The sequence below is a fragment of the Sorex fumeus genome, unplaced genomic scaffold (assembly GCF_029834395.1).
Source record: "Sorex fumeus unplaced genomic scaffold, SorFum_2.1 ptg000045l, whole genome shotgun sequence".
NCBI classification, from domain to species: domain Eukaryota; kingdom Metazoa; phylum Chordata; class Mammalia; order Eulipotyphla; family Soricidae; genus Sorex; species Sorex fumeus.
In genome coordinates, this window is record NW_026606102.1 from 18,409,734 (window position 1) to 18,431,188 (window position 21,455).

The window sequence follows — 21,455 nt, forward strand, 5'->3', positions numbered from 1 at the left end:
TGGTCTGGATGCATTTCTACAAAAAGCCACTGGGTTTCGAGATTTGTTTCTGAATCTCTTGGATCATGGCCATTAAGCAGCTTGATCAGGAGCCATAGAGGCCGTTCGTGGGCGATGACTTGGGGTCTTGTTGGGGTGGGGAGGACAGGACTGGCTCCACCCCTATCTCGTGAGACCCAACATGTCTCGTCACTGTGGGCTCAAGCCTGACTGTCCAATGGCCTCTGGAGGATGGCGGCCACTGAGCCATCAAGGGGGAGCAGGTGGAGGGACAGCACCCTTTCCCCCCTGGGATGGCCCGGCGTATTTCTCTTTTTTTTTTGTTAAGTTCTGATTTGTGGAAATTATAATTACAAGCACCCTTTCAGTTGTGTGTCGCAAGTATCTTCTGTTTATGTCTTGAGTTTAAAATCTATTAGTGATTCCTGTTTGATTCTTTTGCTGAACAAATTACTTTTATTGTAGTCTATGTCAGACATATACTATGCATAGTGTTTCCAGAACGTGATCTCCATAGACTCTGTACTTACATAGCACTGCACTGTATCACTGTCCTCCCGTTGTTCATCGATTTGCTCCAGCAGGCACCAGTAATGTCTCCATTGTGAGACTTGTTGTTACTGTTTTTAGTATTTCGAATACATCACGGGTAGCTTCTCAGGCTTTGCCGTGTGGGTGGAATACTCTCGGTAGTTTGCTGGGCTCTCTGAGAGGGATTGAGGAATCGAAACCAAGTTGGCCGCATGCAAGGCAAACGCCATACCTGCTGTGCTATTGCTCCACCCTGTACTTACATATAATAAATAATATATAATTCTTTTTCATTGACCTATATTTATTTATAGGGGAATTTTGATCAGTGTTTAGGTACTCAGTGTTTATACCCACCTGTGATGGCTTGACTGTTTGGTGCTTGGGCAAAGTGATGTCGTGCTGCTTGGGCCTGGCCATTCTGGGGGTCACAGGGCAATTTTGATGTTTCTCAACGACTTCTAGGTTTATGTCTGGCATTGCTTTGGGGCTATAATGCTCAGGGGGTTTATGTTGGGGTGTTGGGCATGCGAGGTATGTGCTATACTCCTTTGAGCTTTCTGCCTAGCCCAGTATTTAAATATATCTGCAAATGAACAGTACCATTTGTTCAAAAGACTTTCTCCTTGCTGTTCTGTAATATTTACTTTGTCATAAATTAAATGCTATCACACGTGTGGTTTCTACTATAGTTTCTCTATTACCTAAGTATGCTTTCTTAATTGCTATAGTTTCAGTTTTGATGTCTGGTACTTTAAGATCACTAGGTTTATTTTTTATTTTTTATTGTTAGAAGTCAAATAAGTCAAGTTAAAATTAAAAAAAAACTTTATTTATAGAAGTCACTGCTGGAGTGAGGTTTCCCCATGCAGAGCAGGCACTCTATCTCTTTTGAGCATCTCCCCAACCCTGTGAATTTATACTTTTTAATTTTCTATTGTAATGTTTTTCCATAAGTAAAGTAGTCATTTTATTTCTAAGTATATATGACAGTGATTACTCATGTTTATATCTATGATTATCCCCAAACCAGAGGCTATAGGGTAATAAGGGAGATAATTTATGGGGAGAAGACAGATTAGAAAGAGAATTCAGAGAGCTTTTAGAGCAATGAAGTACTCGATGATAATATAATGATGAGTGTGTTATATTTATCATTTATCTGAATTTACCAGTGTTTATCATCCAGATTAAGTCTTTTTAAATTGTTTTTATTGAATCACCGTGAGATATAGTTACAAAACTTTCATGTTAAGATTGGGTCTTGAAATAAATTAACTATGAACTTAGTGTGATTATGATCTATTAAATAGGGAGTCAACCTTGGTTAACAAAATGTAGCATTCTTATAAGTGATATTAATAATGGCAGAGGCTATGCATGTGTAAGATCAGGAAGTATATGAAAACTTTTTGTATAGCTCTTTCTACTGTATTGTAAACACCACAGAGAGTAAAGGGCTAATCCATACTGTAGATTATTATTGCAGTAGGAGATATAGCAACAACAGCCACCACTAAAAAAAATATATATATACACACTCTCTCTATATATATATATGTATATACATCCAAGATACAAACATATCTGTAGTTTTCCCAGCAATGGCTTTGGATTTTAGATTTTCTATGGTATAGTAACTAATTTTTAATATTAATTTTTACAAAAAAATGTCTTTCAGATGATACAACATTGTTTGAGTTGATTCAACTTGTTCCACCAGGTATTTTATTATCTTTTGATTGTGTTAATTTATCTATGAACCAATTTCATGAAATTCTTTTAAAATATCTAATCTTTCCTATTTCTTCCAAAATGAAGAGTAGTGTTGTTTCTAATGTTTAATCCTAGTGTATGGAAAGCATCAGTTATACAGGAAATTGATATATATGTTTTGAATACATTATTCAAAAATTAAATAATAGTAATATTGAGTGTGTGTGTGTGTGTGTGTGTGTGTGTATGTAGAGGACACAGCTGGCCTTGCTTAGGGCTTACTCCTAGCTCTTTGCTCAGGAATCAATCCTGCCGGGGCTTCAGAACCTTATGATTACTGGGGATTGAACCCAGTTCAGCTGTGTGCAGGGCAAGAGCCCTGCACTGTGCCAGCACCTGGTTCCTAAATAGTAATAACTGAATTTAGAAAATAAGTTATGTTTTTAGCATACTCTTTTGTGATTCATACCAACTGATGAAATTGTATTTCATCAAAAATAGTAAGTTAAATTGTATGTCATCAAAACAGTAGTTACTTTTGTTTTGTACATTCTGTATATTGGGACTAGAGGGGAATGGATTCTTAGTTATTTAATATAGATGACAAATATCTGGGTTAGTTTAAAATATGAAAGATATTTTAATTTTTATTATTTATATGATTATAAAAGAAATAAAATTGTATGTCCATTTTATATAAAGAAAATATGCTTTATTAAATAGAATTGCATATTACATATATACTTAATTTCAGTAACCAAAAATTGTAAAAAAGGATCTCTGTTTTGCAACATCTAACCTAATATTCTGGTAGGTCAAAAGGATGAAAGGGCTAATATACAAAACAGTAAATATTTTAGATGTATAAATGTCACTTATTTCATAGGTTATAGGTGTTATTTATAGGAATTCATATGTATTACTAATTTGCATGGGTATCCCTCTTCTACAAAAGGGGACAAGGGAGAATTAGTAGTATATATTGCTTTTCTCTCTCTCTCTCTCTCTCTTTTTTTGAGTGGTTTTCAGGACTTACTTCTGGCTCTGCACTCAGGGCCTGCACTCCTACCAGTGCTTGAAGGACCTGTTGGGTACCAGGAATCAAACCCCAGTTGGTCACATGCAAGGCTAGAGTTGGCATCCTGCCTACTCTGTTATCTCTCTGGTGCCATGTATTACTTGTCTAAATAAGGAATATATCAATCTATTTAATAAAACTTTAATTTTCCTTTTAGAAATAATCATGAACCTAAAGCAGGCATTTCAGTTAGGCATTAGGCATTCTGTATATTATATATGGTGACTTTGTTTTTAAACGGAATATTTTGTTATAATTTGAAACATAGAATGTTTTTCTTGTAGTGGGTGAAACACTATCTACATATGATGAAAACACACGAGATTTCATGTTCCCGGGTCCCAACCAGATTTCTGGACACCATGATTCAAACCGCCAGGTTACCATGAGGAGGATATCTGGCCTTCGAGTGAGTGCTTTATCTTTTCTGAATCTATGATGCAGGATAATTACAGAAACTGCCACATAACCCTCGATCCTTGAATCCTGAAGAAATAATTAAACATTTAATTTGGTTTAAAATATAATTGATTTTAGAAATTATGGTTTTATTTTAGATGTATTTTAGATCTAAGTGAAAAAAAATTAACATTTTCCGTTGTTTCTGTATCATCCAAATTCCTTTGCTTTATATTTTTCAGATTTGTGTCCTCTCCTGATCTACTGCCCCTTTTATACTTTAACTCGATCTATTTTTTCTTTTAAAAGACAGGGAAATAAATATTTAGAAAAGTGCTCTTTTTCTTATTTTGGAAAACCTATATTAAAACAACCATGATTTGAAAAACAGTTAATTAACTAAGAGTGTGACCCTCACAGATTTTTTTAGCTGACCATTGTGCATCCACATGAGACAACTGGAAAAGCAGAGTGTAAAGATTTGTCACATATCTTTAGAGTTAGAGCAAAATAGCACGTGTGAATCAACCCAATTAGTAATATTTAAACATAAATGGATAAAACACTCCAATTAGTAGTTTGTTGTCATATAGGCAATATTGCTTCCTTATTCCAAACTTTTGCAATTTATCTGAAGGGATCACTAAGTCGATGGTTGGAGGAATTGTTCGGGATGGAAGATGTGTGCTGAAAGTAGATAAAGGACCAAATGCGATAGCCTCTCAGTATCTATATTGCACACCATAATGCCCAGAAGTAGAGATAGAGTATGGGGGAAATTGTTGACATCTGAACAATGAGAATCTTTTGGAGTTTACTCACTCCATTATACAAAAGCCACAAACTACCTAAGGCTTCTGTAGAGACTGTTGTAGGACAGTGTCTTTAAAGTATCTTGAAAAACTGCATTTGAATTTTTTCCCCTTCAATGCAACATATTGGATATTTTTGAGATTTGTTTGAAGGATTTAATAGTCACGCCCCCAGTTTCATCCTGAACCCACGCAATTTCTCAAAGTACCTTGGAAGATTTTTGATCAGCAAAAGCCCTTAATAGTTTATTGCTTATGTCTTATGAAGTGAGTGAATTCCAATAAAATTTTCATGAGAAACAAGAAAATTTTCTTTTGTTTGTTTTTTGCGCCATACCTGGCAGTTCTCATGACTTACTCTTGGTTCTGCACTCCTGTTGGAGAATAGGGAACCTGTTCTAGGGATTGAACCCGAGTCGGGCACATGAAAGGCAAGTGCCCTATCCACTGTACTATCACTTTAGCCCCCCAGAGAGGGAGCACCGGGGTCCGAACCTGGGTTGGCCATGTACAATGCAAATGGTGTCCTCCCCATAACTTCCCCATAGTGCTATCTCTCTGGCCTCTTACTTAGGAGTTTCATATTGGCAGAAACACCACTGCTTGGTCATAGATGGAGAGCGAATCATAAGATGAAAAAGGGTTTGGAGCCCTAAAGTTCTATCTGTAGACCTAAGCTCAGGACACCATCCAGTTCCAAATAGGATTTTCCTTCCATTGCAGATAAATGAAAATTCAAAGGGTGAAAGCAAGAGCCCAGATAGTGGAGCCAAGAAATATGGTAGTTACTTCTGAGTAGGAATAAGACCAAATATCAAATTGAGAAACTTTGTACTCTCCTGGATGGACATAAGAATTGCTATGGGCTATTGGCCTCTCATTTTCCCCTTTTGACCCAGAGTGACTAAACTGATTAATCTATGACTGCTGCTTCTGTGCGTGCGTGGAGTAGAGAGCTCATCTCTTTAATTCATAAATGTTCCAGTCATGAGAATCTGGATTCTGTAAGAGTCTGTAAAGAACAGCACTTGAGGAAGTTCAGTTACGGTTTGATTCAGACATATCAGGTAAAGTTGTAAAGGTATGAGGCTTATTTCTTTTGTCAAGACCTGAGTTTAGTTTGCATGTGGAGAGCAATGTAAGTTTTTGACAGTAGGACTAGCTTCCTCCTTGCTTGCTTTGCCCTTGAATCACTCTCAACTGAAGAACTGATATAAGAATCCAGTCACCACTCTTGAGATTTGCAAGGAAATGCTGAGCCATCCGACCCAAATCTAGAGGTGTAACTGAGACTGAGAGAAGATAGGGTCTGCGCTTGGGGGACCCTGCCTCCACATAAAGCCCACTGTTTTGTGCCTATGGTCTCAAAAGGAAAGACTTTGATGAATGTCTTTGGTACAGAGGTAGGATATTACCAGAAAGAGATCTTACATAATGAACTAGACTAAAACAGCTTGCGTCACAATAAACGCTGGTGCTGACCCTTCACTGACACACTTTTCTTCATTTAACATTCAAAATACCACCCAGGTTGGGGTTAACTTGCTAGTGGGCATGCATCCCATGAAGCAGCTTACTCTGCCCACCAACTCCCGTATCTCCCTGGCTCCTCTTGCTCTCGTTGTAACTCCTCCTTCAGACCGTTTTCTGATCTTTGTTGGGGAGACAGCAGGACTCTGCCTGGGTTACAACAAATCAGCTTGAACCTCTCCTAGGCCTCCTGCTGATTTCTGATAAATACCATGGAACCTTGGGTTTTGTAACAAGACCTCCACACAGCTGTGTGAATGTTCCATTTCAGGAAGCAAACCTTCAAGCTTCAGTCCAGCCTTCAGATGACTGTGGCACAAAAGACTTGACAGGTTTCAGGACAGAATCACCTATTTTTGTCTCTGTCAGATTCCTGGTTCACAGAAGCTATTGAAGAGTGTTCACTGAGATTTTAAACTAAGTAATACACGGAGTAGCAGTAGATAATGGAAAATAGATATAGTGAACATTGTTGATTAGAGATAGGTTTACTGAACACAGACATTTAGTTAAGCTTAATCTTAGGCAACTAAGATTTATCTCTAATGTATAATATTTAAAACTTTAAGAGTGTCAAAAGCTAAGCTTATAGTGTATACATATCTGACTTCTTTATTAGGATGAGGTATCTCTAGGTACAGAAAATATCTTAAAGTGTTTTCTTTATGTACTTACAAATATTTTCTCAGGTGCTTTGTGACTGTTTCTTTAAGTTTTACATTTGTCTCCACTTTATTTCAAAATAATGTTCAGATGGTAATTAAACTGATGCAATAAGTAGAAATCAGGCACATTCATAGATATGAATGGTAGTTGCATTATGGGAAAAATGTTGAGAAATTTGTAGAGACTTAAATATTTTTCATTTTTAAAAATTTTATACCAAGGACCTATGATACTTTATATTATGAAGAGATTTTTATAAAATATTTTCTATACTCCTATAGTTATGATTTATAAAAAATTTATATTTTACTATATATGTACTTGTACTTACAATATCTTTTTTTAATCCTCACCTCCTGAGTCACAACCCCCCAAACCTTTGAAATTGTTGGAGCAATATATAAGAGCAATTGGAGCATATTATAGTTAGTTTTTTGTCCTTGGTTTCTAAATTGTTTCAGAGACGTAAAGATAAAATGAGTGTCTTGCTGTTGATAAGATCCTTTCCACTTCACTGGGTTTCTATTAAAGACATGACTCTGGGACTCTTCTTAAGGCTATAACTAACCGGTTACTAGGGGAAGCAAAGCTAGAATATAAGTTTGGAATATTTCCTCTCATTCCCTAATGTCTGGGGAAGGGAGAAGAGAAGAGGATTGAAACCATCACTATTAACCAATGACTTAATAATTTATGTCTATGGAATGAACCTGACATAAAAATCAAAAGGACTGAGTTCAGAGAAGTTATTGTTGTTTTTTTTTTTTCTTTTTGGATCACACCAGTGATGCATGGGGGTTGCTCCTGGATGATGCACTCATGAATTACTCCTGGCAATGCTCAGGGTACCATATGGGATGTTGGGAATCAATCGTGGGTCAGCCAAGTGCAAGGCAAAGGCCCTATCTACACTTCAGACCTGAAATTCTTGGTTCTTAACCAGCGCCACATTATTCTGGCTAAGGGACATAGAGCTTAAGAATTCTATATTCTTTCCCCATACTTTTCCCTATGCATCTCATATATAGCTTTTTCTGAGTAATATTGTTATAATTACTGGTCATCTAGGAAGGAAAATGGTTTACAAACTTCAGTAAGTTAGTTGATTAGTAAACTAATCCATTACAAGAAAGATGTTATTTCAGCCTCCAATATTTAGAAGTAAAAAAATCCAGACTGAAGTTAAACAGCTGAACCCTGATTAGAATTTGTTACTATTAGCCATATATACACTATTAATAATTGTCTTTTTATTGAAATATATAATAACATCCTCTTTTTTTATTCTTCAGGGAATTGCTCCAAAACTGGAATTTTCTACAACCTCAGTGATTACTGAGTGTCTCATAAGTTCAAGGAAGTGCCGCACTCAGGTTAAAATCATTTGTTTCATAAAATACTGAGTGTTTTAAAATATATTTGTTCATAATTAGGGAAATTCAGTAAGCATTTTATTTTGGCTGTGGTGTTTTTCGTGACTGTAGCTCTTATTTGCTTAATCTTTAAAACACTTATGATAGGCTTGTAGTCATTTGATTTCATCATACTATATTAGAGTTGAGCACTGACTTTTATACATATGATAGACAATGCTATGGTGTTTTGCATATACGTGCATATTTGTACATACATGTGAACCACCTTTTTAATGTAAAGAAATCAGGCTTCCAGAAAAATTCTGGGATTGAGATGTTCCACAGAGCTTTTCACAGTACCATAAATTTTAATACTGTTGTAGCCATGTTACCTAAACTGTAGCACTGTAGCACTGTCCTCAGTTGTTCATTGATTTGCTCGAGCAGGCACCAGTAACATCTCCACTGTGAGATTTGTTGTTACTGTTTTTGGCATATTAAATATGCCATGGGGAACTGCTCTGCCATGAAGGTGGGATACTCTCGGTAGCTTGCCCGGCTCTCTGACAGGGATGGAGGAATTGAATCTGGTCGGCCATGTGCAAGGTAAACACCCTACGTGCTGTGCTATTACTCCAGCCTAATTGAAACAAGGGACAGACAAAACCGAGCAAAGCATTGGTGTATTAAGACTTCAGAGGTAAGGTGAACAGGGCCGAGGGCTACTGATGGGAAGGTGATGGAGAAGAATCCCTAATGTTCTGGTGAAAGGATACTGGGACTTGGGTAGTTATGGGTTTAATAAACTGTTTTGAACAAAATTATTTTTCTAAAACACATAGTAATGGAAATAAATATTAGCTCAATAAAATACTGAAACATAAAGAAAAGAAGGAATGTCAAACTGAGAAAACTAGGTTGAAAATGTCTGTAAATCTTATGGAAATTACAGATCACAGTAAAAAGTTCAAAGACACTTTTTAAACAGATGTGACTAGAGTTTCTAAGACTGGAATATTGAAAACAAGATTTGTTTTTGAGTGTCTCAATTCTGTGATGGATGCTTGCTCAGTTATCAGGCCATATTGGTATTAATCTGTACAGGGAAGCGTCAGCATTACAGCCTGTATTTGTAAAATTGAGATATCCAAATATCCAGATCCTGATTTCACTCAGAACTGATTTCTTTCTGAGTCACCAGGATTACCTTGCTACCTTGTCTACAGATAATCTAATAATGCCTAGCCATCACTCATGTTCAGTTGCATTATGACCAGGTAATAATGGCCAATTGGTGATGAAGAGCCATACTATATATGAAACTTACAAGGCCCAAACGGGGTGAGGTGTTAGTTTGTACATTGTTTTAGAGTAACTTTGCTGAGGATGATAAATGGAACTTAATAAAGGTGAGATGTAGTTATAAATTACCAAGGGGATAATTCTACTTTGTTTATTAAGACTTTGCAGTATTCGGCATTTAAAAATGATAATGTCAGTAGGTTAGTTTTAGGTTTGGTATAAACATAGGGTGGGTAAGAAGGAATTTTATAGCATTGCTGAAATAAATCATTATGAGTTCATTTGAGTCTGGAAGTAAGAGACACTGAAACGAATTATTGAAGATCTGGGTGTTAGGTCTAGAAAGTTGAGGATAGAGTGAGGGCAAATAAATTCGTGAGGATATATCTGAGGAAACATGCTTATCAAAACATTTCTCAGGAAAATGTTTTGATAAGAATAGCTTTTCAGTTTGGGATGCAATGCATCTGTGAATAATAATTCTACTTCATCATTTAAGATGAAGTATACATTGTATGACCGAAACCCAAGCACAAAGATTTGTAAATCTACAACTGTACCTCATGGTGCTTCACTAATAAAATAAATAAATAAATAAATAAATAAAAGATGAAGTATAAAAAGCTAATTAATGCTGAGAAAGAATTTCTGAGTGTGTGGTCTTGTCCTCACTGTGCATGAAAGTTCCTTTCGTGTGCTAAAGTTCTTGCCTTATGAGTCAGTGTGATGTCACAGAGATAGATGCAGTGGGATAAGGTAGAAAAATTCTGACCAACCTACAGACATCATTGAATAAGGGAAAAGAAGATCCCAGGAGTGTGACAAGAGCTTTAGAAGAAAGTTGATGAAATAATCAGATGCTGCTGGTTCATTTGCCTTAAATACTACGTACTCAGAGACTCAGTATTTAAGTTAGGAACATGTGTTTTATTCTCTGTCTCCTTTTTAAAATACTTGACTCTTCTACTTTACATCTGTATTTATTTACAATAGGTAAGCTTAGTATGGAATAGGGGGAAATAAAGGGTTGAAAAAGTAGAGTGGGATGTAGGGTTGGTGGGTTTTAACAATTATTGAAGTTCAGATGGCACTCAGAGATTCTCAGTTCATTTCCCCTAACATTGGCAAACTTGCAATTCTTGTATTGTCAATTTCTAATCCAACCTGTAAAGCATTTATAAGTCAGACTATTTACATAAAATTTTATCTTAAAATAATTAGGATTTATTTTTTAAACTGGTAATGTTTTACAAGATAATATAATGCTTATTAAAATTATCTTTTGGTTTTTACTTTCATAAGAAATATTAAGGTATAATTGTTAGTAAATTGGTGAAGCTTAAACTCTTCTCAAGATCCTTATACTCTAATTAAACATATATAATTCAAACAATATATTTCATGAAAATATGCATGACTGTTTTAAATATTTTTTACATTGTAACTATAATTATAGCAAAATAAGTTGCTTGAATATGTTTATATCTATAGATATGTATATAATCACCATGTTAGACATGTCTATTATAACAGTACAAAATAAAACAAAGGTCTCTTAAATTATGTAGCCAATTGAATATTTAATTATGTGATAAATCAATATTTATATTAAATTTAACTTTGTTTTTTATATTTCTCAAATGACCAAATATTAGACTTGAATTTTTATAAAGCGCCAATTGGTTTAAAGAGGGGCTTTTTTAAGAGTGGTTAGGGCAGATAAGATGTTCGGAGGGAATCTCCTCCCACTGCTAATGAGAAATGAGTACCTAGGTTAAGACCTGCAGATAACCTCCTGCGAAACCAAAAGATCCTAATGTAAATTTTTTTCTTAAAATGTTGAAAATAAATATTGATGCACCATAAAAAAAAAGAGGGGCTTTTTGATTGTTTTTAAGCCACAGCCGGGGGGGCCTTACCTCCTGGCTCTACACTCAGGCGCACTCATGATGGGCTTAGGGAATTATATGGGGTGTTAGGAATCAAATTCAGGTCAGCTATGTGCACGGCAAGAGTCTCACTCACTTACTGTCAGTCTGCCCCCAGAGAGCAAGTTTGATACAATATTATCTATTAACTGCTAAAACAAGAAATTCTAGGAGAATATGGATTTGACTTCTCCCAAAATTTACACAGATAGAAAAGACATCCAAATGTTTATGAATTACATGTACCTTAAATGACTTAATTTTTTTCTAGCTGTATTTAGAAAAATAACTGTTTTACTCAAGTTAATTTTAATTTTTTATATTTAGGATAAATTTCTTTACCATACAACTCCAGTTGAAAAAGCAAATGGCAAACTGCAAAGCAGATCAAGATCACAAAAGAAAAAGTCAAAATCACCTGACAGAAATAAATATTGCCTAAATGCTAAAAGCTACGAACAGCCTACAATTTCTTCAAAATCACACTCTCCATCTCCCTACACAAAAAGACGCATGTGTGAGCTCTCCGAAGACACCAGGCGGCGGCTGGCCCATTTAAATCTGGGACCCTATGAGTTCAAAAAAGAAACAGACAAACCTCCATTTGTGATTAGACATGTATGTGTTCTAAACATTTGCATTTGAAGCATCTAATCTGTTTTACACTAAGATATTATTCTGAAGCTTCTTTCAACTCCTAGCTTATATTAAAAATTTTCTTCCTTGAGCTGTCTGTTCACCTAGCAACCTAAAGTGGAAAATTAACAGAATAAAAGAATTCTTTTGTCAGTTTAAAACTGAGATCAAGCTCTATTATGAATGCCATGTTAAATCTTTTAAGTATCCATTTTCTTTCTTTCTATGCAGTGGACAGTGTAATAACTCTACAAATTGAACCTAGGTGTAATTGACATAGTATTGAAATGCAGAGTATGATTTTAAAAGAGGACCCAGTTTTCTTTGTGGATAAGAGTCCCTCTCCCCACTAGCCTTTAATATATTTATATCTAGATATCTGTATGAAAGTAAGTTTTTCTTGAATTATGTCCCTGGAGAAATATTAAATGATGAAACTTTGAAGAAAATGATTAGTCGCTGTGGTTGGGAGTGCCTTTGAAAGTGAATAGTTTCTAGTTCTGATCTTTTTATAAAGAAACTTTCTTTTGACATAGTTTAAAACTTGTATTCAGTAAGAGAGTCAAATAGACTTTTTCTAATTTTAAGAGGTTATAATAAAAATATTCAGTGGAGGTTGTTTTCAGTTTCATAAATTTTGGGGGACTTACTCCTGTCTCTTGTCTCAGGTATCACTCCTGGGGGGCTCTGGGGACCATATGATGTGCTGGAAATCAAATCTGGGTTGGCTTTGTCATGGCAATCGCTCTACCTGCTGTACTATTGCTCTGGCCCCCCATAGTTTCTAAAATTTTTAAAAAGACAATTAAAAATCAATTACAAAAACAATTTAAAAAGCATTTCTTTAGCAAAAGCTTAAATACAAGTCAATAAAATTGATAAATGTGTAAATAACATTAAACTTGGAGATTTAAGGGTCTTAGAAGCAAAACAACTTTTTAAGATCTATAAAACTATTTCTGGCTTTTAGCTATGTAAGTTGGGTGTTGGAGATTGCTCAGTGGACTGAGCACATACTTTTCATTCAAAGGCTCAGGTTTGATGCCTGGGCACTATATATGGTTTTGAGCATATCAGGAGTGACTTCCCAAGCAACAAGTTGAGAATAATCCCTGCTGGGCATACCCCCTAAAACAAAATAATTTAAGAATGAAGTGTCTAATTTTTTTCCCTAAACACATACATGTTAAACATAATTATATACTGATGGTATATATATATTTTTCTAATATACACTACCTGAAAATTCAGATTTATTTTATGATCCCTATTTAAATAGTTATTCTGAGAACTTTAGGGTATAGCCTTAGTGACCTTCAGCACTGTGCATTGCCAACCTATCAGACTGAGTATTGCTGGGACTGGCCCCTGCATTGGTTGAACGAGTCCCTATCCAAAATAATTATAAGGTGTGCCTTAAGACACATTTTACACTATCTTTACTTTCATTATGCCTTTTGTCTTTTCTACTGAAAATAATATTTCTATTATAGCACTGTAGTGCTGTCCTCCCTTTGTTCATTGATTTGCTCAAGTGGGCACCAGTAAAGTCTCCATTGTGAGACTTGTTGTTTTTGACACATCCAATACGCCACAGGTAGCTGGCCAGGCTCTGCCATGGGTGCTATGCATTTCTATTATAAAAAGTATAATAAAATATAGGTACTTAATAAATAGACTGGGCTGGAGTGATAGCACTGGGCTGGAGTGATAGCACAGAGGGTAGGGCGTTTGCCTTGCAAGCGGCCAACATGGCCGATCCGAGTTCGATTCCTCCACCCCTCTCGGAGAGCCCAGCAAGCTACCGAGAGTATCTCGCCCACACGGCAAAGCCTGGCAAGCTACCCGTGACATATTCGATATGCCAAACACAATGACAATTGTCACAATGGAGATGTTACTGGGTCTGCTCCAGCAAAATCAATGAACAATGGGTGGACAGTGACCTATAAATAGTAACATTTAAAAAATATAATTGTATTTCTTGTTTTTGCATTATTTATTTCTGGTTTCTGGGGCTGGAGCGATAGCACAGCGGGTAGGGCGTTCGCCTTACAAGCGGCCAACATGGCCGACCCGAGTTCGATTCCTCCGCCCCTCTCGGAGAGCCCGGCAAGCTACCGAGAGTATTCGATATGCCAGACACAGTAACAACAAAGTCTCCAATGGAGACGTTACTGGGCCCGCTCGAGCAAATCGACGATCAACAGGAGGGCCTTTACCTTTTACCTTTTTTTTTTTTTGGCTTTTTGGGTCACACCTGGTGATGCTCAGGGCTGACTCCTGGCTCTGCACTCAGGAATCACTCCTGGTGGTGCTTGGGGGACCATATGAGATGCTGGGAATTGAACCTGGGTTGGCTGCATGCAAGGCAAATGCCCTACTCATTGTGTTATCACTCCAGCCCCTTGGTTGCTTTTTTGTTTGAACAATATTCAGATAATGTTTACTTGCTTGTTCCTAGAACAGGCAGACGCCATTGGACTACACTAGCATGCGACAGGTACAAATGGAGACATTACTGATGCCCGCTTGAGCAAATCAATGAGTAACGGGATGTCAAGTGATCAAGTTTACTTGCTTGATTGATGGTACTTTCAGAAAACCTTTTAATTTTACATTTACCAACAATGTTAAACTAAATGAAAAAGAAAGGACATTTAACTTCTTTTTTTTTTTTTGCTCTCTGGGTCACACCCAGCGGTGTTCAGGGGTTACTCCTGGCTCTGCACTCAGGAATTACTCCTGGCAATGCACAGGAGACCATATGGGATGCTGGGAATCAAACCCGGGTCGTCCGTGTGCAAGGCAAACGCCTTACCCGATTTGCTATCACTCCAGCCCCAGGACATTTAACTTCTAATCTGAAGCAGGAGTAGCAATTTTGTTGTTGTTTTTAAGGACCACAGTGGGCAGTGCATGTGAGTTGCTCCCAGTGGTTCTCAAGGGACTATGTGGTTCCAGGGTGGAACCCAGGCCTCCTGCATGGAAAGCCTGGAAAGCCTGTGCTTCAGCCCATTTATCTTCCTAGCCCCAGTAAAATTAGCATTTTAAGTTCAAGTGGTTAATGTACAAAGGTAAGCAGAATATTTGGGGGTTTTAGTCACTTAAAATGCTTTTTATTTTTCACATCACTGCTTAAGGTAGAATAATTTTCTATTAGTATTGAAAATATTTTGCTTAAAACCTTGACTTTCCTTTTTTCCCCTTTTTTTTCTTTTTTTGCAGGGAGGGGGATTTGGGGCCACACTTGTGCTCAGAGTTTACCCCTGGTTTTGTACTCAGGGATCACTCCTGATAGAGCACAGGGGATCATATGTGGTGCTGGGAATTAGTTCCATGTTGTCTTCATGCAAGACAAGCTACTTCAACACAGCATCCTTTCTTTTCAGCTCCTAAATCTGTTTTTCTTTTTGAAGTACTCAAATATATGAAAAAAATCTTGTTTTTTTGGGTTTTATTTATATTTTGCTTTTTTGGGGGGGAGGGCAGCTGTCACACCTAGCGATGTACAGGAATTACTTCTGGCTCATGCACTCAGGAATTATTCCTGGCGGGTGCTCAGAGGACCATATGGGATGCTGGGAATGGAACCCAGGTCAGCCGCATGCAAGGCAAATGCCCTACCCCTGTGCTCACTCTCCAGCCCCCAGATTCTTCAGTTTTAATTTGCTTTATTTACCAATACCCAATGGAGCTCTAACTTTGGACCATGAGAATGAGCAGTCTATGCAATGTAGTTTATTTTTTAGTGCCATGAGACTGAAGGACATTTAAGCTATTTTTCTAAAGAATTTTCTTTAGACACTGGTTTACATTACCTAATGATAGTTAATGATAGCATTTCGTGCATAACACATTCCTCCACTACAACCTCAATTTCCCTTACCATTGTCTCTGTGTTGTCCCCCTCCTCATCCTATTCCCTCTCTTCTCCTCTCTGTGGTAAGCTTTGTACTAAGGACCAATTCTCAGTTTCTGTTGCCTTTGGGTATTATATACCTACTTTTTAAAATTTTTTTTATTTTATACAGTACTTCACAATATTTGATTACATTTAATATTCAAACACCAATCCCACCACCATTACACCTTCCCACCACCATATTTCAGGTATTTCCATTCTGAACCCCAATCCCTGCTCCAAAGCAGAACCAGAATAATATATTATTTCCCTCTAAGGTTGGTTGCCTCCTACTTTGAATCCCATCAAATGTGGTGTGGTACTTTTGGACTATGGGTAGGGTGTCCTATGAAGTGTCGTGTGGCTGCATTTGCGGCCGCACAGTCCAGGGAAGGGTTCGCTTGTGAGTGAGGTTCAGCCTGAGCATGTGGAGAGCGGCCATGAGCAGGGCGGTGGTTGAGCTCTGGAGGTTTTTGGCTTGCGGGGGCAGGGTCCTTTGTGGGGGAGAGGTCTCACCTGTCCCCCCTCCAGGGTGCTCCGAATGAAACAGCCTGGTGCAGGGTCCAGCAGCATGGTTATGGGGAGCACCATGTTGCTCCCTTTTGGGAGAGAAGGACATGTGATCTGGATGGTGGCCAATGAGATTATCTGGTGACAGCCAGGGGATGGCTTGGCTTATGGGTGTGACTGCTGAGTCTATGGAGAGGGGGGTCGGGGGTGGGGGTGGGATATGGGCAAAGGATTCTACTTTGTTTCTTAATATACTGTTTATGAGAGTGATGGTGCTGTATCTGCCCTGCTCCTTCTGAATAATTACACTCAGCACAATGCTTTCCCTATCCATTCATGTATCAGAAAATTGTGTGATTTTATTTTTTCCTAGAGCTGAATAATATTCCATTGTATATGTACCAAAATTTCTTTTCTTTTTTTCTTTTTGGATCACACCTGGCGATGCTCAGGGGTTATTCCTGGCTCTGCACTCAGGAATTTCTCCTGGTGTTGCACAGGGACCATATAGGATGCTGGGAATCGAAGCCGGGTCAGCTGTGTGCAAGACAAACACTCTACCCGCTGTGCTATGGCTCCAGCACCCCAAGGTTTCTTTATCCAGCCATCTCTTTTGGACACTTGGATTGTTTCTGATTTTGGTTACTGGGAATAGTGCTGCAATGACTATAGGAGTGTAAATGTCTTTTTAAATAGTTTTTTGTACTTGGAGTAGATGCCAAGTAGTTGAATTGCTGGGTTATATATAGAATATAGAAGATAAGTTTTTCTGAGAAGTGTTTTCTAGAAAGGTTTGACCAATCAATATTCCCACCAGCAGTGAACGAAGGTTCCCTTTACCCGTTTTTGCCAGTACTGGTTGTTTTTCTTCTTTTTGATGTTTGACATTTTCACTGGTGTAAAATGATACCTCTGCTTTGATTTGCGTTTCCTTCATGATAAGTGATACAGGGTTCTTTTTCATATGCTCTTTGGTCATTTCATTTCTTTGAGGAAGTTTGTTATCTTTTCATCCAATTATTGATAGGATTGCATGTTTTTCCTTGTAAAGTTCTACTAGTGCTTTAATATAGCTTGGATATTAACCCTTTATCAGATGAGAAGGAAGCATTTAGTTTGTTAAATGCTTTCTCCTAGTCTTTGGACTGTCTTTTTGTTCTGGTCATCATTTCCTTTGAGGTGTAGAAGCTTTTTAATTTGATGTAATAACATTTGTTTGTGTTTGCTTGTCTGTAGCATTGAGTCGTCCGTGAAGATGCCTCTAGCTTCAATGTCATGGAGTATTTTGTTTATGCTGTCCTCTATATAATTTATAGATTCAGGGTATGATACTGAGGTCTTTAATCCATTTTGCTTTGCCTTTTGTACATGGTGTTAGGAACAAGTCTGAATTCTTTTTTTTTTTGCTTACCAGTTTCCCCGGTACCACTTGTTGAAAAGGTTTTCCTTGTTCTACTTCCATACTTTTTACTCCTTTATCAGAGGGTAACTATTAATATACCTCAGGATCTGTCTCTGGATTCTCAGTTCTGTTCCACTGCTCTGAGAATATGTCTTTATCCCAGTAGCACTGTAGCACTGTAGCACTGTCCTCCGTTGTTCATTGATTTGCTTGAGTGGGCCCAGTAATGTCTCCATTGTGAGACTTTTGGTTATTGTGTTTGGCATATTGAATATGCCACGGGGAGCTTGCCAGGCTTTGCCGTGCAGACAAGATACTTTTGGTACCTTGCCGGACTAGTATCACAGTTTTAATTAATATAGCATAAAGATATTATAGTCTGAAATTGGGAAAAGCAAAGCCCTAATTTTCTTTTCATTCCTCGTATTGCTTTGGCTATTGGTGGGGGGGGGGGAGTTATTAATTTAGGTGAATTACAGGAATATTTGTCTATTTCTTTGAAAAATGTCATGGATATTTATATAGTAACTGCACCACTAGGATGGCCAAGTGTTTAAAGCACTGGACTTAAGCTCTTTTTTTTTAATATTGATCTTCTCCTCCTCCTAGGTTGATCCCCCAAGTCCTAGGACGGATAATGTTTTTGGATCCTCTGTTAGAGACTGTGAAAGAGATGGTTGGGCCAGGATGCACCATGGTGAGCTGCAAGTGAACTCTTTGTTGCTTGAATGTCTAGGCCACTGTCAAACATTTAACAGAACATTCTGTAAAAATACAGTATCTTTGCTGTATTATTGTATACTATTGTTGTAGTGCCAATTTTAAGATATGTGGTATAATCATAGAGGTAACCTTTAAAAAATAATAGAATTTCTGTGCTACTATAACCATTTACACTCTTTGATACCCAAAATATATGTTAGCATGAAAAGCCTGTTATGCCCTCTAGTGAAGATAATAAAAAAACCTTAATTTTTTTCTTTTGCTCAACAATTGCTAATTTATTTCATTTTAGAATCCTTTTCTTACCCTAACATAATTCTTAGTTTGTAATTAGATTTTTTAAAGCACCATAGTGAAAGGAGCTCAAGGTTATGGATTTAGAACATATATATACATATATATATATATATATTTGAATACTTGCCCTGCCACTTCTTTATAAATTGGGTATTATTGAAAAATCATTTTACTACATTGAAAATCCGCATATACAAAATTGAATGCAACACGATGAATGTGTAAAGTACCTTAGCACAAGACACTTAATAAAAACTATTATTATAACACTTACTAAGTATATCTGGAAAAATATTTAAGTGTAGTTTATAGGAATATTTTCTCATCTGTAGCTATAGTTCTGTTGATGAATTTTTCTGAGTTCAATATGAAGATAATTTTATGAAGAAAAATATTTTGGTATAACTGGCTATATTTGAATTAAGTTAATATCTTTAGTGATATATGTAGACATTTGAGTAGTCAGTTTGTCAAGCCTTCATGTTAATACCCTACACACTGAGAAAATCATAGAGAAAAAAATAGAGAAAAATATAATCATAACTCCATCCTTCTGTTTCTCAACTGTAGTGTATCTTTTTCTAAGGGGAGAAAATATTCTTCTATGAAAATAAGCAGAGTTTGTACTTACTTAGCTTGGTAGGGAAATAGATGAGGAAGTAGTAAGTCTTTAATACCCACAATGGTAGATTATGAAAAATTAGAAACAGATGTTATACTCTATTTTCTCTCTTGGAAGACTTATACAGACATGGAAAATACATTTTAAGAAAAAAATAATTAGAAATAGATGCTTCTTTGAAGATGTTTTTTAAATGCTCTCTAAGTAGTTTCTCTTGGCAGGTATTAATGTACTTATTAGCTGAACTTTGCAGTAATTTTTAATTGAAGCTACAACCATTTTTTTTTTCATTTCATCATCCTGTTATTCGTCGATTGCCTCGAGCAGGCCCCAGTAACGTCTCTTTCATCCTAGCCCTGAGATTATATTCAAGGCTCTTTAGGAGAATGAGATCCATCATTGTTACTGGTATTTGGCATATTTGGTACGCCACGGGGAGTTTGCCAGACTCTGCCCTGTGGGCAGGCTACATTCGATAGTCTGCAAGTTTGCCCAAAGTAGGAATGAGATAACAAGATGTCATAAAAAAGGTGTCCTGATAAGATGTCGAGCGGCCGCAAAATCCGGGAGCTGGATTTTATAGTCTCTTGAGTCTTGGCCGTTGATGGGATTACACGGCGCCAGGGGGCCAGGTGGTGGGTGTGACCCCCGCCTACTGGAATTTGGAGGATCTGGGTGGAGGATGCTCCACTCCAGTCCGAGTAGGCTTGGAAATCTCGGCCCCGGAACCCACGTGGATTTGTCCCTCTGCCAGTACCTTCATGTGCGCGGAGAGTGGTCTCAGCATGGTGGTGGCTGGTCCTGGAGGTCTTTGGCTGCCGGAGCCCTGATCGGGGCAGGGAGGAAAGCTCAACCCGCTCCCCTCCAAGGGGCTCCGGCGAGGAACAGCCAGGCGCGGGGGCAGGAGACTGCACTGTTTTCGTCCGGGAGCTGGATTTTATAGTCTCTGAGTCTTGGCCGTTGATGGGATTACACGTGTGTGTTAAAATTCAGAGAACTTTCTGCATACAAAAGTAAATCAGGGCTGGAGCGATAGCACAGCAGGTAGGGCATTTGCCTTACATGCTGCTGACCCGGGTTCAATCCCCAGCATCCCATATGGTCCCCTGAGCACCTCCAGGAGTAACTCCCTGTGCATCGCCGGGTGTGACCTGCTGTCCACAAGGCTCCCATGTGGCCGCCATCTTTCTTTCCAGAGAGGAGAGGGCGAATGGGGCAACACCCTTTCCCCTCCGGCAGACTTGATGGCCTGGATCAATGCATAGTCCGTTCACTTTTCTGCTCCAAACTGCTGGGTTCTGCATTAAGTCCTTGTGCTTCTGGGGCCGTGGCCGTGCTGGAGAGCCGCTCGTGGGGGGCAACTGGTGACCTCGGTAGGGCGTGAAGGACGGACCAGAACGCCCCCCTTCCCATGAGGTTTTAGTCGCCCCCACACCCCCGGCTCATACCTGCTGTCCACAAGGCTCCCATGTGGCCGCCATCTTTCTTTCCAGAGGGAGGAGGGCGGAAGGGAGCAACACCCTTTCCCCTCTGGGCAGAAATGATTGCCTGGATTAACGCATAGTCCTTTCACTTTTCTGCTCCAAGCTGCTGGGTTCTGCATTAAGTCCTTGTGCTTCTGGGGCCGTGGCTGTGCTGGAGAGCCGCTCGTGGGGGGCAACTGGTGACCTCGGTAGGGCGTGAAGGACGGACCAGAACGCCCCCCTTCCCATGAGGTTTTAGTCGCCCCCACTCCCCCGGCTCATACCTGCTGTCCACAAGGCCCCCATGTGGCCGCCATCTTTCTTTCCAGAGGGAGGAGGGCGGAAGGGAGCAACACCCTTTCCCCTCTGGGCAGAAATGATTGCCTGGATTAACGCATAGTCCTTTCACTTTTCTGCTCCAAGCTGCTGGGTTCTGCATTAAGCCCTTGTGCTTCTGGGGCTGTGGCCGTGCTGGAGAGCCGCTCGTGGGGGGCAACTGGTGACCTCGGAAGGGCGTGAAGGACGGACCGGAACGCCCCCCTTCCCATGAGGTTTTAGTCGCCCCCATACTCCCGGCTCAT

At 38.5% G+C, this 21,455-nt stretch overlaps 1 protein-coding gene across 1 annotated transcript in view; it reads left to right on the forward strand.

The window, feature by feature from the left end:
* Nucleotides 1–21,455, forward strand: part of SPATA6 (spermatogenesis associated 6) — an 85,681-nt gene that overhangs the window by 13,178 nt on the left and 51,048 nt on the right. The window contains exons 4-8 of the mRNA XM_056122224.1: nt 2,213–2,254; nt 3,610–3,734; nt 8,025–8,105; nt 11,645–11,935; nt 18,379–18,466. Of these exons, the coding sequence (XP_055978199.1) occupies nt 2,213–2,254; nt 3,610–3,734; nt 8,025–8,105; nt 11,645–11,935; nt 18,379–18,466 (627 nt within the window). The remainder of the gene's footprint in view (nt 1–2,212; nt 2,255–3,609; nt 3,735–8,024; nt 8,106–11,644; nt 11,936–18,378; nt 18,467–21,455) is intronic.